The sequence below is a fragment of the Notolabrus celidotus genome, chromosome 3 (genome assembly GCF_009762535.1).
Source record: "Notolabrus celidotus isolate fNotCel1 chromosome 3, fNotCel1.pri, whole genome shotgun sequence".
Classification (NCBI taxonomy): domain Eukaryota; kingdom Metazoa; phylum Chordata; class Actinopteri; order Labriformes; family Labridae; genus Notolabrus; species Notolabrus celidotus.
In genome coordinates this window covers 28,410,336-28,433,954 of record NC_048274.1, presented here as the reverse complement: position 1 = coordinate 28,433,954, position 23,619 = coordinate 28,410,336, and the positions used below count along the sequence as shown (strand labels likewise).

The following is a 23,619-nucleotide window of genomic DNA, read 5'->3' as shown; positions in this document are numbered from 1 at the left end:
CATATTTTTTTGAATTGGTATGTATGTTGTTTCCAGTGTTTCTGCAGCCAGCCTGAAGTGGACGCTCAATGAACTGCAGTTTATAACACTTCCGCATGGGCTTCATATTTTGAGGTTGCTGCTTGGGTGTGACCAAGGAGAAGATACTGTTTTGCCCTTTTGTCTTTTGCATTCCTCTTAGTCCATTTGGATGTGTAATGATAAGATTAAACTTCAGATGGGTCACAGTGATATGTGAAGAAGCTAAATTACATTCTCATCAGGCACACCTGCTGGACTTACAGTCTCTTGAAGTCACTCGAAGGCCTGTTTAACTGTACAGTAGATTGCAGCGCCTGCTGAACTCAGCTCAGTCATTTCCCCACAACCCGAATATCTTCGCTTGGCCTTTCACCTTGGCACTCCAGACATCAGTGGAGTTTTATAAATACATCCCACAGTCCTTTCACGCTCTCATCTGTGCCACTGATAGGAGAAAATGTCAAGCATAAACGTCAATATCACCTGAGAATGTGAGAGTGGTTTTCTTCGGGGAGCCGGAAAATGGATGAAACATCAGAGCCCATCATGTTTTGTTACAGTACCCCTCTTTGAGCGCAGTTCATGCTTTTCTGGATAAGACAAAGGCTGTGGATGATAGCAGGTCTGGCTGGGTGGCTGAGCAGTGCAGGATGTGTCCTTGATGGTCTATGTTTACACAAACCTGTTTATTTGTTCTCTTTTGTCACAGTAATGGAGAATATGTGATACTTTCCTGTACTTTTTTTCCACTTCTGTAACTCAGCCCAATGAGACCTAATAGTAATAATGTGGCCTTAAAAGTAATGATTTGAAGTCGTTTTCTGCTGCTCTGACTACATGACATCCAGGTTGAAAACATCATCAGATTGGTGGTGCAGCTGTGTCGTGCATTTCTCAGATTTTGCAGCTGTTGTTTTTCTTAATTATGCACGCACTAGTGATGATTTTGTAGACTCACATATTTAGTAAGTGACTAAATCATTCAGCACTTACAATAAATTGTGTAAACTGATGAAGACAGTGCTTTGTTATGGTTTCCCTGACTCATATCTGTAAAGTCTAGCCTGTGATATTGTTGGCATGAAGTGCCGGACAAAATTGTGAAACGTTCATATCCACTTCATCCCTTTCTTCGCTAAGGTGTTGAAGAATGGCATTCATTTCCTGAACTTAAGTGACCCTGAGCTAAGTCAAGAAGCCAAAATATTCTTCACACTCACTGTTTTGGTGTACTCTATTGACAAAAGAGCAACACAACATATTCCTGTGACCTGAAGAAGAATCCTGGAATGGCACTTTGAGAGGAAGGAAGAAGCACAGAGGCCAACCCTTGCATGTTTAAACACCACCTCTCCGGGGTAAGATGAAGTCATCCTGTCATCCTCCCAAGGATACACTGTTAGCCAAAAATTTCAGTTTCCTCCTATAGGTAAATCAAAGAGTCTGATTATATTTGCACCACAGTACTTAAATCCAGCATCTTTTACTGAAAGAACTCGTCCTGCCAAGGTTTAGTATACAAGCACCCCACCACATGTGCTGTAAAGTTATAGGTCCCGTTAAAATTATGGCCTTTAGCCATTGTTTGCACATTTTCTTCTCCTCTGTCTAGGAGCTTTCTTCCCCGTCTAAGGAGTCCCGACGGAGTCTGCTGTGTTTGTTGCTCGATTTGCTTTTTCTATCGCTGCACCGGAACATCAGTCACATGATTCCACCAGGTCACAATTATCCTGCGCACCACTGCTGCAACCCTGGCCACTGGGGAGCTGTACACACATGGCTCTGTTTTGTTTAATGACAGTGTGCGTAGAACCAAGTCCAGAAGCAGGGAGTCCTGGTGGGCAGGCGTATCGTCACACACAGATTAAAAGCAAACAAATTGAGCCTTAAGCTTGCATGCTGTCTGAGGCACAAAGCCAGAATATGCATGAAACATTGACTTCTTTGCACTGTTTTTGAAAAACCAGTTGCCTTGCCCTTCTTCAGTAAAAATATGTAAATTTAAGCCCTAACCAAATAGTTATTTTTGCATTGAAATCCAGTGGACTGTGGAGATCATAGAGATTTGATTTGCCTTTGTATCTCCTGCGTGTGAGTGCAGGCTGTTGTTTTTGTGTCACACTGCAGGAGGCAGTCAGACTTCCGCCTTGCAAGCGGCTCTGCCCTGTGATCTGAGTGCCCACCAGGAAGCTCAACACTTCCATTTCTTCCTAGTGGGATTCCAGGCTCATTTCTTTAAAATTTGTGAATGAGACATGAGCCTACCGGAAACAATGTGGGTCAGAAGAATTCCTGCTGTGATCTGTGGTCAAACTTTAATGTCTAATCTTTTGAAAGTTAAAATTAGCTGCTATTGTGATAAGAACATGGGTTGAGAAAGAGAGCCACAATCTGCATTTGTTTGGTGGAAAAAATAAGGAATGGCTTGGTTGCTCCAGGATTAAGGAAGTGCTCCCTTCCTGACAGGAAGTGTTTACAACTTAGTGACATTCCCTTTTTAACTTGACAAGTCCGTGCTCGCCCCTTTGTGTTGGCTGGGTATTCTAGCTGTTGCTTGCTTGCTGAAAATATAACCAGGCTTTCTGTTCGGCACTGTTTCGACACGAGCAATCTAGATGTCGGAAATAGTGACAAACGGTGACAGAACATGGCTGCTGGGTGCGACATTGAGGGCCCTCAGACGGACTGGTGATTGTCCCTCACGCCTGTTAAAGTAGCCTCTCTGGCCTTGTGCAAACAGAGGTGGGAAGCCACGTAGCTGTGGCAGCAATATGGGACTCCACCCTGTGTACTTGTTCTATTGTCAGTATAGGCGACGTGCAGGGACGCCAGTGCATCCTCACCACACAGAGGCTATCTGAGGCCACAGAGCTTCTAGCCTCAATCAAGACGTCCTCTCATCAAAATGTGTAGCTTTGTTTACAGCCTGACTGTGGCTTGTTTTTCTCCCTGCTCCATAAATCACTCTCCAGAAATCAAAGCGTCCGTCCCAGTGGATCCCCGCAAAGCCCTACTTTCCTAATTGTGCTAGTTTTTATCTTTATAGGAGCCACAATAAACAATATTGTTTTTGCCTATGCGTTGTGTTTGCAGCATCACACAGGAGTGAATTGAATGTGCACAGTGTGTGTCAGCATACTTGTGTGTTTGATGGGCAAACAACTTCATTATCCTCTTTTCAGCCTCATTCTCAACAAATTGGTGTTTTCATAATAACTGTAGTGATGAGGGAAATTGGTGTGGACCGTGTTGAAGACAAATTGCTCATTCACATTGGCATGGGATTATCATTTTGCATAAAATTCCAGCAGTCTATTGTAGCACCAGAATTATTATCAACTCTTCCCACTATGTAGCAGAAACACTGCCAATAAATCTATCGCAGAGAGAAAGGGGCAGAGGAAGGAAATTGGATTTTGTCAAGCGTGTCGTCAAGTACTTAATCTTGAATATCTGTCGCATATTAAGAGCACCTTCATAGGGTGAAACCCACGGCCTCCTCCCCTTTCTCCTCTGGAGGTCTTAAGTGGCTGTGTGGAGCGTGTTTCAATGAAGGAGGTCCTTGGGGACAAGTAAGGGTGCTTTTTGTGCTCCACTGCCTTGGGTGCTAAAGAAAAATGCAGTCATTCATCAGAAGGGAAGAAAGACTGTAACTTTATTGAAAAGTCAGATTACACATTTAGCTACTTCAAGTTGTGAAAGCCACTTGGTCATTTGTTAAAGTGTATAGAGGAAAGGATGATGGGTGCGGGTTGTTATCTCCAAAAACAGTTTAATCTGTTTATTGGATTTATCCCAGTGACACTCTTTCTCTTTCTTTACAGCGTTTTAGAGCTTTTATGAATGGTAGTTAAAAACCTCAGCTGTGACCCTAAAAGTATTAAAATACAAAAAATGTTGTTTTTTTCAAGGTCCTCTCTTTCACTTGTGAGAAAAAAAACAGCTCACCAAATTCTGTTGGAAAGTTGTTGTAAATTATTTTTGGTAGCCAAAATTACGTGCGTCTAATTTGAGTGGAGCTAGTATTCAAAACAAGCTCTTGTTCAAGAGAAAAAATGCAACAAGATAATTTTATTGACACTCCAAAAGGTTTGACACTAATAAGACTGGTAAATACCACAGTTAGATCACATATTTAATTTGTGCTCAAGGTAGCCTCTGGATTTGGATGCTGTGTTTTGAACACAGTACTTGTAATGTTTGCATTTGACATCTGAGGTGTAAAGAAGAGCATTCTGGGATGCTACAGTATACTCTTTATGGCTTTTAAAAGTGCTTTGGGGCAAATAATAATGTGAACAAGGCCCTTTGCACTATTAATGAAATGGATAAGAGGGGCAAAATATGTGTTGTTGGTAAGTTAGTGAGTCCAGTTTGTAGGCTGCCTATAGACGTTGAGGATATTTTCAAGTGCTTTTCCTTATTCATTACAGACACTATCCTGAGGTCGTTTTTTTGCATCTTTATGTTGCAGTGGGGATGAGAATGTCATTTATTGCACAGCCTGTGAGCTAAGTAATTTTCCCACTGAGAAAGATCAGAGGGGCTTTAATAGTAAACTAGAAAGTATGATGTAAGTTGAGTCTAAAGCTGCATATGGTGCCCTCAGTTGACTCACTGTCACCACTGTGTGACATCTTTTCATCATGTACATGTTAACCCACTCTGGCGTGATAATTTGCCGGTGATTGGAATCCACAGAGATTTGATGCTGAGAGTTACTAAGTTTTACAGTGGAAAAGATAACTGTTGTGATAGCAAGTTAAAGTGACAGATGATGGTTCTATTTTTAACAGCTTTGAGGTCTAAGACAAATAAAGGTTATTTTTCAACGTGATGTGACATTTCTAGGTGTTCTTCCTGATTTCCGGGGACCTGATGAGTTCCACTTTGAACAGAATGTCTTTATGACATCTGATTTGAATAAGCACTGATGATGAACTCTAGACTTCCTTCATTGTGCTGCCCTTTTCTAACTCGTGCACACACATACCTGAGTGCGAGTGCCTATCTACAGTTTATACCTAGATTATGACTGATGACTGAATTTAACCTTGATGAACTACAATAAACTTAAGGTGCCATAAAAGCAAGATATACCAAAAGATATTAACCAAATGGTAATGTGGCACTACCAAAGTGTAGATTTATGTTTTTTTCATCCTTTATTATGGTTCTTACTCCCTGATTATACATATAGCTGATGTTGTTTTCCCACTTAAGTGTGTTGCATGGTATCAGCATTGATGTTGCTGCATCTGGAAACATTCCCAGGATCAACAACAGGCTAAGTCAGATGTGCCAAAAGAGCCCCTTTCACCCTGGCTGCCGTGCGAAAGCTGCCCCACATGGGTAAGAGTGCAGAGATCTGAAGAACCAACATTTAATGTGGTCTGAATCTTAAATGGGATGTGTGTGTTTGTGTGTCTGCGAGTATGTGTGTGTGTAATAAATAAGTCGGCAGCCAGAAGTGAGCTGTTCTTTGAACGGCGCAGATGTCGCTGAGGGAGACACATGTGAAACTGGTGGCTGAGCACACTGATGTGCAGAATCTAATCCTCCAAACGTATATAGGACAGTATATCTCACTCATATACTCCGTCCATCCCGAGCCTTCTAATGGTGACAGCTGTCATTGTCAGGAAAATGTCATTTTTAGACTGAATAGTATAAGGAAGCAATATGGAGCGGATGTTGTTTTATAAGCTTGTTTTCAATTATCTTATAGAAGAAAAGCAGGCATGCTTTTGTCATGTACTCTGTGAATTCACTATTTGATTTTGTTCATTCTCAAGATGAACAAGCTTACAAATAACAAATCGCTGAAGCTTTTAGTTGATTTTTCAAATAATTACACCTGCATTTGAACAGAATTTCCTTCTCGAGTGAAGTGCTTTTTATTGGTGCGTGCACTGCTGCAGCTTGTGACTGATTATGACAAGGTGTCTTTACAGTAAATATAATAATTCGATTATAGCTACATCCGCAGACTCCCAAGTAGGCCTTTAGAGGAGACACCTCATTCTTCCAACCTCACACAGGGGCAGAAGCTTGAGCTGCAACAGTGTTTCCTTGGAAACACTTCAATAAAGTTTCATTAATGTCAGGTCGGCATGGTGGGAAATGCACTCCTGCAATGTCTTTCCTTTCGAGGTAAAGCCAGTTTTCCATCTTCCTAATCCGTTTGGGAGATACAAAACCCAGCAGGGTTCAGTCTTCACAAGGGGCCTTTGCTGAATTGTAACCAGATTTTGGCTCACTTCTTTGAAGCATGAACGTTTCTCATTGGTAGTACTAGTAACTGCATTATGTCAATAGAGAAGCTGTGAACATTTTCACTTGAATAAATTGCCTTTAGGGAGTTTTTCTTTCTAGAAAACTGTGGCCAAGATTTCTCCAGATGACTGTGCTTTGCACACACAGCATTCATCCACTGTTTATGGACAGAGATAAGACAGAGGAGCTATCAGCAGAGGCACTTCAATGACGCTCAGCTCGCTGACTTTCGCTTTTACATGAACATTTCCACAGTTTTTCATCCAACAGAAGTAAACATACTTTATGCATGGCAGCTCTATTCTGTAGAATGACATAAAAAATAGTCTCTCGCCATCTTTTGTCTTCTCTCCCCTCCCTTCCTCTCCGTCCTCACAAAAGTGGCATGTTTTCTTTTTTTATTACGCTGAAGAACAAAAGAGCAATAGCAGCAAAAAGAGCCTTTTGAAAAGCCTTAATGCAATTGAGCTGCTAAGCACTGAGTTGTATTAGGTTATTGGTGGCTGAAATCCCTCGTGGCGTGAGACATAAATCACACACGTCAGTCCTCTTTCTCTCTCTTTTTTTTCTCCTTCATTCTACAGACTGCTGACTTTTCTGGCAGCCTCAAAGGGGCTTCAACCTTGACGAGCCCCTGACGCATTCAGTCCTTCCGGACCAGCCATGACGTTATATCATGTTCCTGTCTGCACCAATTCGGTTAAAATAGTCTTTATTATATTCAACAATGATATATGTCTGTAGATGTTCAACTGATTATGGCAGGATGAAATTATCAGCCTGTAATTTTGCATTTATATCCAGGAGTGTACTCTGGACAAGTGTCTTGTTCTAAAGCAAACAAAGAGACATTAAATGTAGCTCAAATTTCAGCTAATTTAGTTTGTGAAATTTTCATTCCTTTCAAGTGATTATCTGATAAGCCAGCAAAACATTAAAAGTGCAAGAGGGAGCCTCTCTTTTCTCTCGCTAATGGAAGACCAGGGCCCAATCGAATTGTAATCCCACAACCTCTAGCATTGCAAAACATTAAGCTAAAGTGGCAGGTGCCTGTTATAGTCTCCCTCCCTCTCTAATATGCCCCCTCTGTTCCCACTGATTCCAAGGCAGCTTCATCGCCTGAGAGCCGTGGTGCATTTCAAGAAGTCTGTTGCGAGCAGCCAGAGCTCTGGCAGGTGTAAGACATGGCCAACCTGGGATCTGAGCTGTGGAATGAAAGTAATTGAGTGATTTTTCTCTCTCTGTGCTGCAGAACAGTGAAGGACCGAGCTACAATGGGGACATGGCCTAAGCCTGTGAGGTGGCTTTGTGAGATTCATATAGGCTTACAGTGTGGCTTAGCAACGATCTGATGCATTGAGGCTCTGCAGGCTTGTACTGAGGGGGGAGTTTTGCTCTCATGACGAGTGTGGCTTGGCTGCAGTCTCCTCTGACACACCCTGGCATGCCACAAGGCAGATGGTGTGTCCCCAGGCGACGCCACCGCTTCGCAGCACACCTCCCCTTACAACCCCTCGCTCCTCCTGCTGTCGAGTGGTCATCAGTGTATAGTGGGACAGGGTGGACACATTGGGACACTTTGGAAATATTAACCAACACTTCCACCCAACATGAGCTGGCTATTTGGGGCTGGGAGATGACCCCTTGAGGAGGCAATCTGTTAGTCTAAACAGTTGATGGTTCAGACTCTAGGAATCCAAGAAAGAATCTTTGCAGGCTAAAGTCAATAATAAAATGACTTGGAAGATAAACCAAGTCGTGACTAAGCACACAGGGGAGCCGACAATGAACATACTGCTCAGAAAGTAGTCATATTCATTTCTGCAATAATGTTTTGCTCCTTAGTAACATATTTTTCATGAACTTGGAATGGAAATGAAAGAGCAACAGGCCGATTCATTCTTCCATGACCAACCACTTTCAGTTTATTTACTGTAATTGAAAGTTAGTCAGGCTGGAAACTTGTTTGTCATCAGTTGTCACTGCTGCCTGGAATAAGAACATGAGGCAGGTGCTGAATAGTGCTTTTACTGTCCAACTCCAAGCTAAATATAAACATACTTACTCTGAAATGTAAGCTCTTTTTTATTTGAAGTGTAAGCTGTTTGACTACGAAAGGGACTTGAGATGTACACAGTGTTGACAGCTGTAGATTTATATCTGCAGTATTGATTGGAGAACACGCTAATGTGATACAGCTGCAGCTTGTCTTGACAAGTTGACATGTTTCAATAGAGAATAATTTGGAATTAGAAACATGTAAATCAGCGTCCATGCAAGCCTTTAGTAACAGAAACAGAAAAAAGAATAACAATTGAGACTGATTGGACCACCGCCAGAAATATTAGACTTTGATTTAGCCTGATTTTGATTGTTTAGGACAGCATAAAGGCACATATATTTGAGTTGAAGTGAAGTGTTTTCCTTCTCTGTCTTTTGACACAATGCTACTTAAGCCATTTGCAAACCAGAATTTGTAGCCCATGAATAATACCCACATGTTTGCATATGAGGCGGAAACAAAAGGGCCAAACCAAATGAAATGCTTGAGCTTTAAATCCAAGCTTTGATTTTTATCTGTGATTGTATTCAAACACAAGACATCCTTTTATGATGCTTGTTGAAGTTTTCATCACTGCACCCTTTACTTCTCTGACATAATATCAACAGGAAAGGCCAAAGGTGAGGTCATGTATTGTTGCCAGCATTTCCTGAAACATGCAAAGAAATCCTTTGGCTCTAGACAATGCAAGCTTAAGGTGCACCTCTGTTGAAACCTCTCTGCGGATGGGTGCGTAGTCCTTTAATCATCTTAAGCAGCTAAAGAGAATGTAAGATGTAGTATTTGGAGTGCTTTATCTCATTTGTGGGATATGGTCTCAAACCTCCAGCTACTCTGCTACAGCATGTTGACCACAGTCAAATGGGCACTGGCCTTCATGCCACTCACTAAGGTGATTCATATGTTTTCTTAGTGTGGGCTTCTTGGTCTAAATTTGGGCTGTGTCTGTGATTCTGTTTCTGAGTTGGGTCTTGGCACATGGTATGACTCCTAATGGCTGAGTTTCAATGCTACAAGTTGCCAGATCAGACGGTAATGACACCATTGCATAAATTGCAGAGTTTTGGGGTCTCTTGGGCTCCCAAGATTATGCTCGGCTTAGTTTTCATTAGTTTATGAGCAAAATATGTATATTTGTGTGGCACAAAAACAAACCAGGACAATGTTTGTGTTGGGTTTTTTTTCTCCTCCAGCTTGAATTCACAGAAGCAAAACATTCGAGTAACTCATAATTATGCTGTGGCAGAAAAGAAAAAAAGTTTTACCCAAAACAGATGGAGGGGGAAAATTGAAGATGCTGTTCTGAAACATCTGTGGTATTTACTCTCTTTGCTGTAACTGCCTAATCCACATATAGTGCAGGTTTTCAGTGCAGAAATATACCTGACGCATATCTCTGTCACTAAGCAGCTTAGGTAAACATTTTAGCCTTTACACAGAGTCACTTCAGGACACCTTTTTTTATTTCAATGTCTGGCTGTAACTAAGATGACACTTGACCTCATGAGAACTGTAAAAATGTCCATTGTTTCCCATCCAGAGATACATCAAACACTGTAAAGCGTGTCTGTATATTGTACTTGTTTGTGAGTCTCTGCAGGTGTATCTGTTTGTGTGAATGTGTTTTTGTCGTATTTATGGTTGGCCTTGCTTCTGGGAAGCTTGCTCTCTCTGTGGCGAAGATGCCTCCACCTAGCCTCTACTTGGCAAGCATGAATAGCAGCACAGCGGGCATGAGGCCTGGTCCACCTCCACTGTGCCCCGCCCCATCCACCAGATGAGTGATGAGCTTGTTTGTAATGAGACCAAATCCCTTCCTGTTACGCATGACTCATGGGGTGTAGTGCCAGTCATCTCTGTGTTTTCATGCTTGCTTGGTTGTTTGCATAAGCGTGTCCTTATTTATTTATTTATTTTATATCCACAAGTTACAAAGCATTCAGCACTAAGTCTCCTGGATGTAGCCTGTCAGGAGTCTCGGTGGTGAAGAAATCTATTTTCCTATAGCTGGTCCATCTCCTGCTGTCATAACCCATCATGAGATCCAGTGCCCAAAAGGGCAGACGTCTCAGATGGGAGTTAATTTCCTGTCAGAGAGAAGATCTTACTTCAAAAGCATAAAAACATTTTAAGGAAACAAATGTGCCCCTAAAGCAGAGTAGACACAGATTATTGCTCTTCTCCTTAAAGGTCTGAGCTGTATTTCTGGGTCTCAAGACGTCCACCTAATTGCCATCTACTGCACAAAATACTCAGCAAAAGAGCAAGACTGCAATTAGCCGTGGCTCACTGCCAGCTCGGCATAAATCTGCCAAATTGTTCCTCTTAAGAAAGTTGAGCAGTTGTGGTCTCCTTCCCTCTACTTTTGAAATGTAGGCCTGTCACTGGGCTATCATATAATTAGGGTGACCAGCAGTAGCAGCAGAGAGTGTGCTGGAAGGCTAAAAGCTGAGGCACAGTGGCAGAGTGCTGAGGCATACAGAGGTGGGCTGTGTTCATGTGATTCTGCCTTTATCTCCCAGCCTGCCTCTGTGGATATCACTCGGTCCTGTCCTGGGCCACAGCAGTATCTGTCATACAACCCCCCCGACGTCTACCCATGTTGTCGTGTTCAACAGAGCAGCAAACTGTATTCCCCCCTTTTGCTATTTCCCCTCCTTCTGTCTCACCTTTCTTTGTGTTTTTTTTGTATCTCCACTGCAGCTCATTATTCTTGAAGACTATGCAGACCCGTTCGACGCTGAGCAGGCTGGTGGCACCCAGACCAGTACGGAAAAAGTGACAACCGAGAATGATGGTTACATGGAGCCATACGAGGCCCAGAAGATGATGGCAGGTAGATGAAATGCTTCCTAGGTTTTTTTTATACCCCTATTTCCTGTCACCTTGCTCCCTCTATCCAGCTTCAGTCTGTCAGTTATCACAGGAGAGGTGACAAATAATTTATTTCCTGCCTTTACTATGACTGCAATGTTGAGTGTGAATTAGCATGTGGTGTGATTTGCCCATATGTTTCCAAGCTAGGAATTAATGAAGAAGCTCAGATGGCCTATTGCCCCTTTACATGACAGGTGCAGCGAAGCCAAAATGACCCGTGTACCATGAGAGATGTCAAAACATTTTCAAAAGCGGTGACTATGCCCCCCAAAATTTGTACAAGCCCGCAAGCGATTTGAAGACACAAATGTTTGTTTTCTGCTGAATGTTGTGCATGTGGAGGCAGCCACTTGCTGGGATTTCCAGGAAGCCTTTTTTTTTTTTTTTTTTTTTTTGAGACGACAATAGCTGTGTGCTATCATAAGAATTCCGCCGAACCACATTCTCCACACGGCATTTGTCACAGCGCACATTCACTCTGTGGCTAAGGGAACACGGCACTGACAGGGAACAAAGAATGTGCAGAAAGAGAACTGAAATGATGAAAAAAGTGGAGAAAACAAAACATGTGGCAGCTGTTTGTATGAATGTCAAACTTCAGAAGGATGTTTCAGACTCCTGAATGACTACAAGATATCAGAATGTGGGCCTGGATTTACACACACACTGTCATATCATGTACAATAAACTGTTAGCTCTCACCCCTCCTGCACATACTGGACTCTATTAAACAGACACGCACACGCCAGCACGATTGCTCCCCACATAGACGGGGCATGACTGTCTCTGTCCCTCCTGGGCAATTTTCCTTTAATGGGCCTCCAGACAATCTCTTGTTTTCATCTGTCTTACTGGTTTGACCTCTGGTCCAGTCATTGCCTCAGCTGAGTGAAAAAACTCAAGATTTATCGCCTCACTCAGGTGGAGGAAGCTGTAAAGAAGGAAAAAAAAATCTGAGAAATGCTTTTGCCATACCACTTGAAACTTGAACTGATTCCAAGTTTTCTTTTTGCTTTTTAAATTCAGCTTGACACAGTTCTGCTTTCGGCTGTATTGACTGGATAAACTGCTGGCAGCCTTTGTCTGTTTGATCTGATGAAGTCTTCAGTTTTGCTTTGTTGTTTGTGGTTGCTCCTGTCTTTGAAACCTGAAGAGGTGTTGTTTTCAGGCTCCCTGCTGTTATCCATCATATCTATTGATTGCCCTTTTTTTCGCTGTTTTGACTGAGATGACGTTATTGTTTCAGATAGAGCTGCACGTCATCCTGTCATCATAATCGTCCCATGATTTATTCTAAGGATGTTTCGAGGAGAGGACATTTGAAGAAATGTAGATCTTCCATTATGTTGTCTCATAATGGGGGAAATATAGGTAATTACATTAAGAACCCGTTTTTTCACGTTTCTCTGGTGCATTATTGGCTGCATACTGATATTTGAAAACATTCATTTACTAAAGGTAAAAACACTGAGCATCATTTTCTCTTTTCAGTAACATCTTGCTCCTAATTAACCTTGCTACACACACGCACGCTCCGAGGCTGCCAAGTCCAGCCCCAGATGGTGCAGTTAGGGGTTAAGCACCTTGCCGAAGGGCACCTCAGTAATGTAATGAGCATCAGCCTCTGCTTTTTTGACTTTCTCTCTCTTTGCATGGTTGGATGCATGCACTATTACATCAGTATACTGACTATGGATGCTGTGTAATTGCTGCATCTCTCATTCTGACAGCGTATTGGTCAGGCTGAGCTGCACACTCAGAATGCTGGCTAAAAAGGAGAAAGAGGAAACATTGCATGGGCTGCTGCACTGAAGCAAAGAAAAGACCAGAGCACTCATGTGATGCTGGAGTGGCATCTCTCTCCGTCTCACTCTGTCACTATTGCTCTCTCTCATATCTTTTCTCTTTACCCTCTCCAGGCAAGGCACAATTTTTTTTTTTACTCAATGACAACCTGCACTGTTAACAACACTTGAGTTTCAGCTCTCCGACTCAAACCGTGGCTCTCGCATCCTCACTCTTTTTCTCCTTTCAGAACTTGTTTTCACAAATGGGTGCAGATGGACACAAAACTTAACACAACAGAAACTTTTGTACTTCTGGTTGTCAGGTTACATTTATTTCACCAGCAGTGAAATTAAAAAATTATTAATCTACATCCTCGTGAAACAGACTTTAATGTTTCCACTTATACAGTTCAAAGATGTGGAACAGATGGTTTCTTATTAAAAACGGTTTCCAATCAGTTTTATGAAAACAGATACAAATACATTAAGCAGCCTGACTTTTTAATTTGCCTTCAGAGAGACCTTTAGGTTTTGAATTTCAAAACACAACACACACTCACAAACATGCACACACTGTTGCAACCGCTGTAATGTAATACACGGCATCTGCTGATTTAATATTAATAACGTCTTACAAAATAGACATGACATAACTCTTGCATATCACCTTGGGAAATCCCTGCTTGTTGCTCTTATTTCTCAATTCACATCCACAAGCGCTTACATGTTATGACTTCTTAGAGCTGAGCATGTTAGTAACTCTAGTGTGATATGATTACATGTGGCAATTTAAACCATGGTTGATCTGGCAGAAGGCAGTCGCCACTGATTTAAAGTGCAACAAGGATTGTAAAATATCTGAATAATAATCTGATCAAAATTGGGTATGTGTTTCAAAATATAATGAGAAAACTTATAATACGACTTATCAAAAAAAAAAAAAAGTTAAATTCATGAAGCAGCAGAGAGAATGGAAGGTTCAGAGCCTTGACAGAGTCTTGCTTTTAAAGTAAAACCTGCATATCAGTGCAACAAATTACTTCTTGTGTGCCTACAGATTACTCACACTAAAGACTACCAGGCAGTGGGATTTATCTTAGGAACCATAGGACCATATATTGCTCTTAGGAGGTTAGCTAAACATGTTATGTATGTGATGTTGCACTAGCTTACCTTCATCATTTGAATGCATCAATTTGCAGCCCTTAAGGTGTGTTAACTTAATTTGATCAGTGACTTGGACCCTGACATCATTATTAACAGGAAGTACTTTGTGAGGTCAGTTGCACTCATGCTGATTAGAAATGCTGTCTCACTGTTACATATCCCTTAATGATTTTGCATTTCTCCAGTCATTACCACAGCCCAAACTAATTGATTACATATGCTTTATGTGCAATCACTGCAAGCACCGTGATCTAACAGTTGCAGGAAGGATGGGGTTTTTTTTTTTGGAAAAGGGTAAAAAACTTGTAGCACAAGAAAAGCCAGTGATCATGAACAACCAATCACATCCCTTGTAGTTTTCCCTGCATGTGTTATACTATTCATTCAACTTATTTTGCTTAAAATATGTAAGAAGCACTTTGTGTTCTTCCAAGTATTGGATGCATATCCTTTATAATTTGACTGTCCGCAGGAGAGGAAGTGAATTTCAAAGGCTCTGTTGACGTACACCTGCTTTGTGTTCCACAGAGGGCTTCCTCCATTGTTTTCCTACCTACAACTTCAGTTTTGAAGCCTAGCATTACACTGCTTCATTGATACAACAGGTTTAAAGCCCAACCCTGACAAAGAACAAAGTGACTAGTGAATGGTTTTTTCTTTTTTTAGTCTATCACAAAAGATCACATGCTTCTAAAAGAAGTGTGAAGTTACATTGTGTTGAAACCGGATGTACTGTTTTGAAGATACAATTATAATCTTGTGATTACCAAACATTCACACCTTAAACACACAAACACACACACTCGACCGCATAGTAGGAGGTGTGGCATGTGAGGCCCGGGGCGAAAAGTGCCACAGCCGTTTACATAACAGAGCGTGCACTCCTGCTCTGTATGTGTGTGATTCTTATTTGCGCGCACACAAGCAGTCGAGCACATTCATACAAGTGTGTGTGTGTGATCAGAACAGACAGGCGCCCATGCTTTTGTGTGTGTGTGTGTGTGTGTGTGTGTGTGTGTGTGTGTGTGTGTGTGTGTGTGTGTGTGTGTGTGTGTGTGTGTGTGTGTGTGTGTGTGTGTGTGTGTGTGTGTGTGTGTGTGTGTGTGTGTGTGTTCCGTGTCTTTCTCTCCCAGGAGCCTTCCTTAGTGTGGTTGAGCCGGCTGATTTATGGGCCTGCTGGAGGGGCATGTCACAACTTCCTTAACCTGAAAAGCCAGCCCCGCACTCCACCTCCCCCATCCCTCCATAAGCTGCTCCACAGAGGCTGCCGGCTGGGGCTTACTGCACCACCTGCAGTTATACTGACGACATGTGCACAGCCACTTTGTCTTTACAACGTTTCCTGCGTGTGCGTATCCAGAGTGCCTTGAATGTTTGTCATGTCTACACGCGTCCGCCACTGCATGCTCTATCTTTGTGCTTTGTAAGCCAGTCAAACGTGTTTATGTGTGTGTGTACACACGTGTGTGTCTTTAGTTTTGTTTTTACATATTTTGAAAGAGTGCAAGCACCCAAAAAGTTTCACTCTGGCAAAACAATCTTCTTGCTGTGTCTTCCAAACAAATAACTACACACAGATATGTTCACAGCGACCCCTACGCACGCAAGCACGCACGCAAGCACACACACACACACACACACACACACACACACACACACACACACACACACTAGCGCCGTCAACGAATATTCTAAATTTAAATATATATTCGAATATTAAAAAAAAAACGGAGATTCGATTGTGAAAATTAATATTCGACGGCTGCTTTGCGAGTGGGCGCACTGCATGACAGGTCAGGGACAGGTCACAGGAGTCACACATGCACAGCGTGAAGCAGACGGCAGAGAGAAATCCTTCCGTCCCCGGATCCTTAGTGCGCCCTGAACGCGTCTTTTCCACCGTTGGGAATATAGTGAATAAAAAAGATCGGGCCTCTTCACATGTGGACTGTCTTGTGTTTTTGGCAAATAACCTGTCAGGCCTAAGACCCTACATTGACAGTGGACTAAAAGAGCCCGACAATCAGTGACACTGGGATAAAATGCAGTTTTTCCTCTTTTTATTTTATACATGTGCCAAGAATGTAAGTGGACTACTTTTTCGTTTTTAACTTCAATTAATGTTAATAATATTTGCTTCAATCACTGAATGAAGCCTGCCTGTATTAGGGACAAGAGTCGGGACCTTTTAATTGCTCTCACAAGTCTTGTTCAGCACTCACTCAGCGCATTGTGCACAGAGAGGAGGGCGGGCGAGCGAGCGAGAGGTCTCCGGTCTTAAAAGTGTTACGGTATAGACCATTAGGTTATTTACTTGTTTTGTAATGTGTAGGTATGTTTTAGGCATGTTATATCTTAAATAAAAACACATATACAAGTAGTTATGTCTCCTTGTATTAGTTTGTTCACCTATTATTTGACATAATGCGCAAATATAGATATTCGAATGGTTCGAACCTCTGGGTTTTTTTTAGAGCGAATATTCAAATGTCATTTTGGAGCAATTTTGACAGCCCTAACACACACACACACCTCTTCAGCTTTCAGCATGGCAATTCCCAGCATACCTCAAGACAACCTGCATCACCCAATCACAAGAGGAGCTGTCGGAAGAAATTCTACTACCAACTTTTGCCTCCCTTAACTCTGCTCCCTCGTACATTGTTGTAGCTGTTGAAACTTGTTACACTTAGAAGCACAAGGGGCGGGGCTACTACTGCATGACATTCTGCATCAAGCCATTTCTCAATAAACACACACTCATCGTCACACTTCCAAGTCAGTCAGTCAGTCAGTCAGCCAAGCAGGCAGGGAGGTAGGTAGGGAGGCGGACAACCATGTGAGACTTTTCCCACAGTGCAGAGGAGGCCTGTTGTGCAAACAGCTTGCATGATTGAGCTCTTCCGAACAAACACACTGCACTCACCGCTCCTCAAGGCATAGCCAACCTACCACTGCACCTAAAGTGTGTGTGTGGGGGTATCAGACAAAAATAACCCCTCCGGTGTGAAATACTTTACACTGATGGTGAATTTATTACTCCCCATGTCAAAGTTGTAACCTCAATTTGTCCTCATCCCGTCTCTCAGGTCATTCTCAGTCATTTAGCTGCAGGAGAGTTGTGCAACAGAGTCTTACCGCCTGAAGGGAAAAAGCTTGATGTTTTCCATAAGGGTTGACTCACGTTAGCTGGGTGTTTGCTATTTCTCTCCTTCTTTCTCCCCTTGGTCTGAGGAATGTGCTGGGAAATGTCTCCCGGCACTGGCACCTCCTCCACCACACTCCCAACGATGAGGAGACTTAGCATCCAGAGCCAAGGAGATGAGTCATTAGCGATGGAGTTGATTATTTCAATTACTCACGATGGCGTGGTGCTAAGCCCCCTGTTGGCTCTACAGGATAAATGCCAGCAACATTACCAGTTTGGCAATGGCTCGAGTGGGTGAGCGAGCACGTTCAGAAGTGAGGACACTGGAGGAGGAATGACAGAGAGGGGATATGAGTGGAGAAAAAGAGAGGGAAAGTAGTGATACATGACTAGAAGAGATTGTAAAATAGATATTGATAAGACTGGTTAAAACATAATCAAAGGAGTGAACCGAGTGGCTGAAGACAGCACAGGAAGCAGAGCAGTGGGGACAGATTAGTATACAGCACCTGTGTGTGTGGTGACCATGTAAGAGAACAGAGTAGAAGCATGGTTTGCTGAATGGTTTCCGTCTCCTCCTTACACACAAGAGTTAAAACTCACCGCAGGCGATAGCAGGTACATGTGGCAGCACATTTCTTGGCCTGTAACCCTGCTTTTATTGCCCCAAGCTGTAACTTGAGGAATATCTGGAGCATGCACCGTGACACTTTTCCTTTTTTTTCTGGAAAGCTTGAAGTCTGTGCCATTTAGTCTGGGAAATTCAGTTTAGTGTGTTGCAAGTGCAGAAAAATACTAAGTCTGCAGTTATATTCTTCACTTTGTTTTTGTTGTACTTTTTTGTCACTTCTGGCTTTGCAGGGCTTAAGAATTACCTAGGCAACACATTTATGCATCACCCCAGCTGATTATAGGCAGCTATAAATAAGCTGGACTGCAAGGCCAGTAGCTGAAAACTGGAAAGGAAAGTGAATAATTAACACCCTCCTCCCTTCTTTTACACCACTCAACAACTGCTGTTTAGGGGTTTCTGGGCCGTGCGAGCAACCTGCCACTGTGATTCTTAGCAGCTCAAATATTTCAACTACCTTTAACAATTTACTTTTTTACTATGGCAATGAACTGTATCCAGATGTTAAGCCTGAGAACATGAAGAGAACGACTTATTTGAGTTATATTTACACATTTTTAAACTTAAGATTCTTGTGAAAACATGTATATATTTTTAAGATACTACCAAGTCATTATTATAAAATGAAAAATTCTATTTTTTGTCATGCAAACTATTTACAAGGGATGACTACACTGTTAAGGCAATTTAATTACACAATGAAACTGAGCTTCTTGATTCAATGCAAGAGCTTCTTTGTTCAACAGTTAAAGGTTTTAGACTCCTCAAGGTCACTGACACAAAGTATTTGAATATCTGACTTTACATTATCCCCTACCTAATAAACTTGACGCAACATCACTGTAAAATTAAATTAAGAAATGATTAAAACAGGATTTGTTGTTTTACACTGGAGCATCAGAAAAATGTAGGAGAACTCACTGAAAATTCCGAAGCACCACAACTAAAATATACTCCTACCGCAGTGTTACCTGCAACCTCCGCCCACAGGTTTTCCCGTGAACTCAGTGCATTGTGTCAGTTTGATAGTGGAGCCATTTGAAGTCTTTCAGCCACTCTCTCCCAAAACTGTGAGCCTTCTTCGCTGCTGGTGGCATTCCCCATTCAATCACCATCACCAACTTCTTCAGCTCTTCTGACTAGTGAGCTCTCTGTCACGTGACAATGAAGAGGGGTGATATTAACCAATCTAAGCCCAGCACTGAGTGTTGGGGATGTCAAGCTGACATTTGATTGGTTATGTAAGCACTAATTTAACAGAGCAGCAGTTGATTATAGGGATGGAAAGGTACATATGTTGGTACCAAATCGTTTCGGTATGGCACTTTCAGTTAAATGCTCAAAGTGTGCCTACCTCTGCTTACCATAAGCAAATCCAGGGTGCTTGCTTGTTTTATGAGGAATAGCAGCATGCGTGTTAACCTGTTCGCTCCCTTTAACAAAGTCATTTTAAACTTTTAGCTGCCCAAAGCTGTCGGAGTGGGTTAGCCCTGCATGCTTTAAAGAAGAGGACAGTTTCTCCACCTCTTCAACGCCAAGTCAGCCTATTTTCCATTCTTCAATGGTGGCACCTGCAATTTTCTTTGCAGTCTTATTTACTGGGGGTGGCAAAGTGTGACAGCCCAGGTTTTGGGTTGCTTTCGTTATTACTTTTAACAGTTGAAGGAGCTTTTTTAGACAAGATACCAGTCCATCTCAGCATCCAGTAGCAGCTCATGCAGTGACCCTGCAGGTACGTGGCCCCAGCTCTGTTCTCACACACACACACACACACACACACGCACACACGCACACACACACACACACACACACACACACACACACACACACACACACACACACACACACACTCTTTCTGACTCTCTGTCTCTCACTCCCCTCTGGTAACAGCGATGTGTCGTGAATTGTAAAATGAAAATTGTCTACTTAATGAATATGAAATGGTAAAACAATCCATTTCCTGACTAGTCATGATGTCCATGCGCCGTTCAGTTGTAGCCAGATTTCGTCAGCAGCAATCTACCCACTTGTCACATGTACATGATCCCATGAGAAATGACTGACAGTTATTACACACTGATCTGACAGGGTGGCATACTGAGTGATGGAAAAGCAAGCTCCACTGTGCCAGAGCTGGTACCAGGTGGCCTTTTTTTCCCCTTTTTTTTCCTTTTCTTTTTTAGCTTGTTGCCATTGTTGGAGCACTATTAATTTAACATTTAAACAAGGACTTGTCAACAGAATCCACAGTCCATTGAGAGCAGAGGTGGATTTCATTATCAAAAACACAGGACAGTAATGAGGTCCTTCTGGAGTGGATCACTACTTTTAAAGTCAACTTTTTTTTGATGTAGCTAGTTTGTTAAAAACTCTCAAGAGTGAAAGAGCAAGTGTAGGCTGGAATACATTTTCCTGTGTTTCCTCTCCACAATAATATTGATCAGTAAAACTTTCCTTGGTGTTCTGGCCTGTATTACGATTCAGTGTTGCTTGTCCACTGAGACAGAAAGCAGCAGGATGAAACCTGCACAAAAACAGGAAATATTTGTGCGTATCAGACAATTAGTGTTTTGGTTCTGAAACAACATATCTGCTTAATAATTAGCTTTGACATAATAAAATCTCTCATAAATGAGCTCAGCTTTCCAGGTTTTCTTCAGTGTAACCAGTGACTCAGCAGCACATCTCACCTCATTAACTCTTTATATGGGAGGAAATGGAAACCAGTCAGGAGGTTTTAATGAAACATGTGGAAACTTTGTGTGACTTTTGCACCGTGTAGCACCTTTGTTCACTTTACAGAGAAGAGCTGTGATTTGTGTGTGATGCTCAGAGGTCAGATCGGTGCTTTACTGAGTTGATTAACTCAATAATGCTGAGAAACAGTACATGCAGTACAGTGCATGTACTCAGCAAAGCATTCCTCGCCTACTTTGATGGTTAGGTGTGTGTGTGTGTGTGTGTGTGTGTGTGTGTGTGTGTGTGTGTGTGTGTGTGTGTGTGTGTGTGTGTGTGTGTGTGTGTGTGTGTGTGTGTGTGTGTGTGTGTGTGTGTGTGTGTGTGTGTGTGTGTGTGTGTGGACAGAAGCCTACAGTGTGGAGGGTCATTTAGCAAACCAGAGGAAGTGGACAGTGTAGGAGGGCGGGTGAGAGGGGAAGAGCAGGAAGACTGACGACTTATTGATGAAATGAGAAATCTTTAAATATCTCCTCCCCCTCACTCTTGGTGATGAATGCTGCACAGCACTGCAGCTCGGACTACTTAGTTGTAGACACATCAAGTATTTCCACAGCATATCAACACATTCAGAGTGCAGCATTACAGTGTTGCTGCACTACCATGCCATGAATGTTTTATATAATCGTTTGCATCTTTAAGAACTCCTGACTTTAAAAATAAGCAGTTTTGCAGATCAGTTATGTAGTTACTTTTCTTGTGATTTGCTCTGTTTATTTTGTTTCACCTCCATATGTTGCTTCTCTTTTGATCATTTCCTGATCAAGCTCTAATTCAGACACCACATGAGCTAAGACTTTGGAACATCTGGTTCTGGAACCAAGCAGGTTGATTTTATGCAAGTGGAAATGAGAGAGGCAGCATCAGTTTGATGTTGCAATTCTGCATATAAAAACTCATCAGAAGTGCTAAATATGTTTTTAACAAACTAGCAAATTGCACATACTCACACAGCCTCACTGAAATTAAAAAGTAGTAAGACAGAGAGGAAGTGTACTGGCAATAGTATGCCTGCTGGCCCCTGATAGCCTGTGGTGCCAGGCTGTGCCAAGCCGAGGATGGATAGGATGGCAGACCCACTATCCATCCGTCACAGCTGAGTGGGTGGGGAGGAGCAGGAATGCAGGGGGAGGGACTGGGCAGCCACTCTGGCACAGGTTGGAGGTGCTGAAGTCATTCATTTTAAAGGTAAGATTAATGACACCATTAATCCACGTCTGGGCCACTGCAGAGGAGGACAGGCCAGAATTCATACCCACTGCTGGCTACCCAGGGCCTGCAGCATACATGCACGAGGTCTGTTAATGCGCACATACATACAGATAGAGGAACAGCTGTGGTGCACACAGACACACTTTCCTCTGGGTCATTTGATATGTCAAGTATCCATTTGGCCTAAAGTGGTGATGGAACTCGAGGCTTGAGCTTGTATCGTTGTTGCGGGCAGTTACTTGATGGTTATTGGTCTGATTTTACAGGCTGCTGAGGAAAATAGAGAGAGAGGGAGAGAATGACAGTCTTGGTGAATACATAATACACATGGACATGGCTGCCACCAATCTGATTGCAGGACTTTTTTTGCAGTGCTGACAAGCTAGAAAGGGAATCTGGCCTGTTGACTCTCTTGTGTGACAAAGAGCTCTGAGGTGTGAGTGTGTGCGAGGGGGGGTTAGCACTCTGCAGCTGTTGAAGGACAGAACGGGAACAGATGGGCTAAAAAAAAAAGAAAGAAATAGATACCTAAACACCCGATAAACACTTAGAGGGAAACAAATGCATACTGTGGTAGTTTGTGCTACGACACAATAATGCTTCAAATAAATAAACCTCTCAAGTCAGGGACCCAGCGGCTGTAATTTGGGGGGAAGTATTGTTTGGAAATCATAGAAAAACTCTACTTTCTTCAAAAAATAAATCTCATAAAAGTAAAAAATCTATACAAACTATCTAATAGAGTAGAGGAACAGACTCAGAGACAATGTGGGGACCGCCTCTGTAATCCGCAGTCCTATAGAACAAAGCATCCACTGATCAATGCCTGTGACTTCAATTCACATGTGCACGTATAACACATTTCATACAAATTTAAACTCAATATGCTTTACAGAGGAAGCATGATTTACCAGTATCGGATGTTAAGCAGCAATGGCAAGGACAAACTTCCCTCTTAAGGCATTATCCTCAAGCAGAACCAGACTCATTGTTTAAAATCATCTGGACTTGATGGGTGCACCTTGTCCTTGTGTTGTTTGATGAAGCTTTTAATCACAGCCCAGGTCGGTAACCTCTCTGACTCATCAGATCAAACAGAGGTCATTTTGCACCCCAGCATCCTGATTATTGTAAATCGAGATTGTTGGAGACACTGTTTCCTGTCCTGGCTAATATTGAATGGATCATATGAGAGAGATTGAGTTTCAGTTTCAGTCTGACTCTAGATGGAATTTTAACAAATACAGGAAGGCATTGCTTTGCTCTAATCGCAACTTTTATCTTGTCCTTCTTGCTTTACCTCTTTCCTGTCTTTATCCTACAAATCATTGTATGTAATACGTCTGTCAAAAAACAGATTTTCCCACATTCATGAATAAGAATTTAGCATTTCACATCCAGGTCAAACTAAGTTCACACTTAAATGCATAAAAAATGATAGCGTGCAGTGTTACATCGGGCTTCCACAAGATCTGTGTTTGGTCCGTCTCCAATGTGCAGAGCAGGACTGCCGGACAGCTGGAGTCATGTGACCAAGGTTTCCCGTGGTAATTACTGCATTAATGAATATCTGAATCCTCTCCTCATCCATATCTTCTTTATTGGCCTCTTAAATCCTCTGACCTGATGAGTCCAAACCTGGCTCCGCTCATCATGACAGTTTGTTGTCGTAGTTAACTGACAAGCGATCTGACGATAAGAG

At 42.3% G+C, this 23,619-nt stretch overlaps 1 protein-coding gene across 4 annotated transcripts in view; it reads left to right on the top strand.

Annotated features, from left to right (window-relative positions):
• The window catches only part of zgc:158464 (uncharacterized protein LOC791139 homolog), a 99,722-nt gene that overhangs the window by 6,634 nt on the left and 69,469 nt on the right, over positions 1 to 23,619 (top strand). For all 4 annotated transcript variants that reach the window (XM_034680183.1, XM_034680182.1, XM_034680185.1 and 1 more), the window contains exon 2: positions 11,063 to 11,195. In XM_034680183.1, the coding sequence (XP_034536074.1) occupies positions 11,063 to 11,195 (133 nt within the window). The remainder of the gene's footprint in view (positions 1 to 11,062; positions 11,196 to 23,619) is intronic.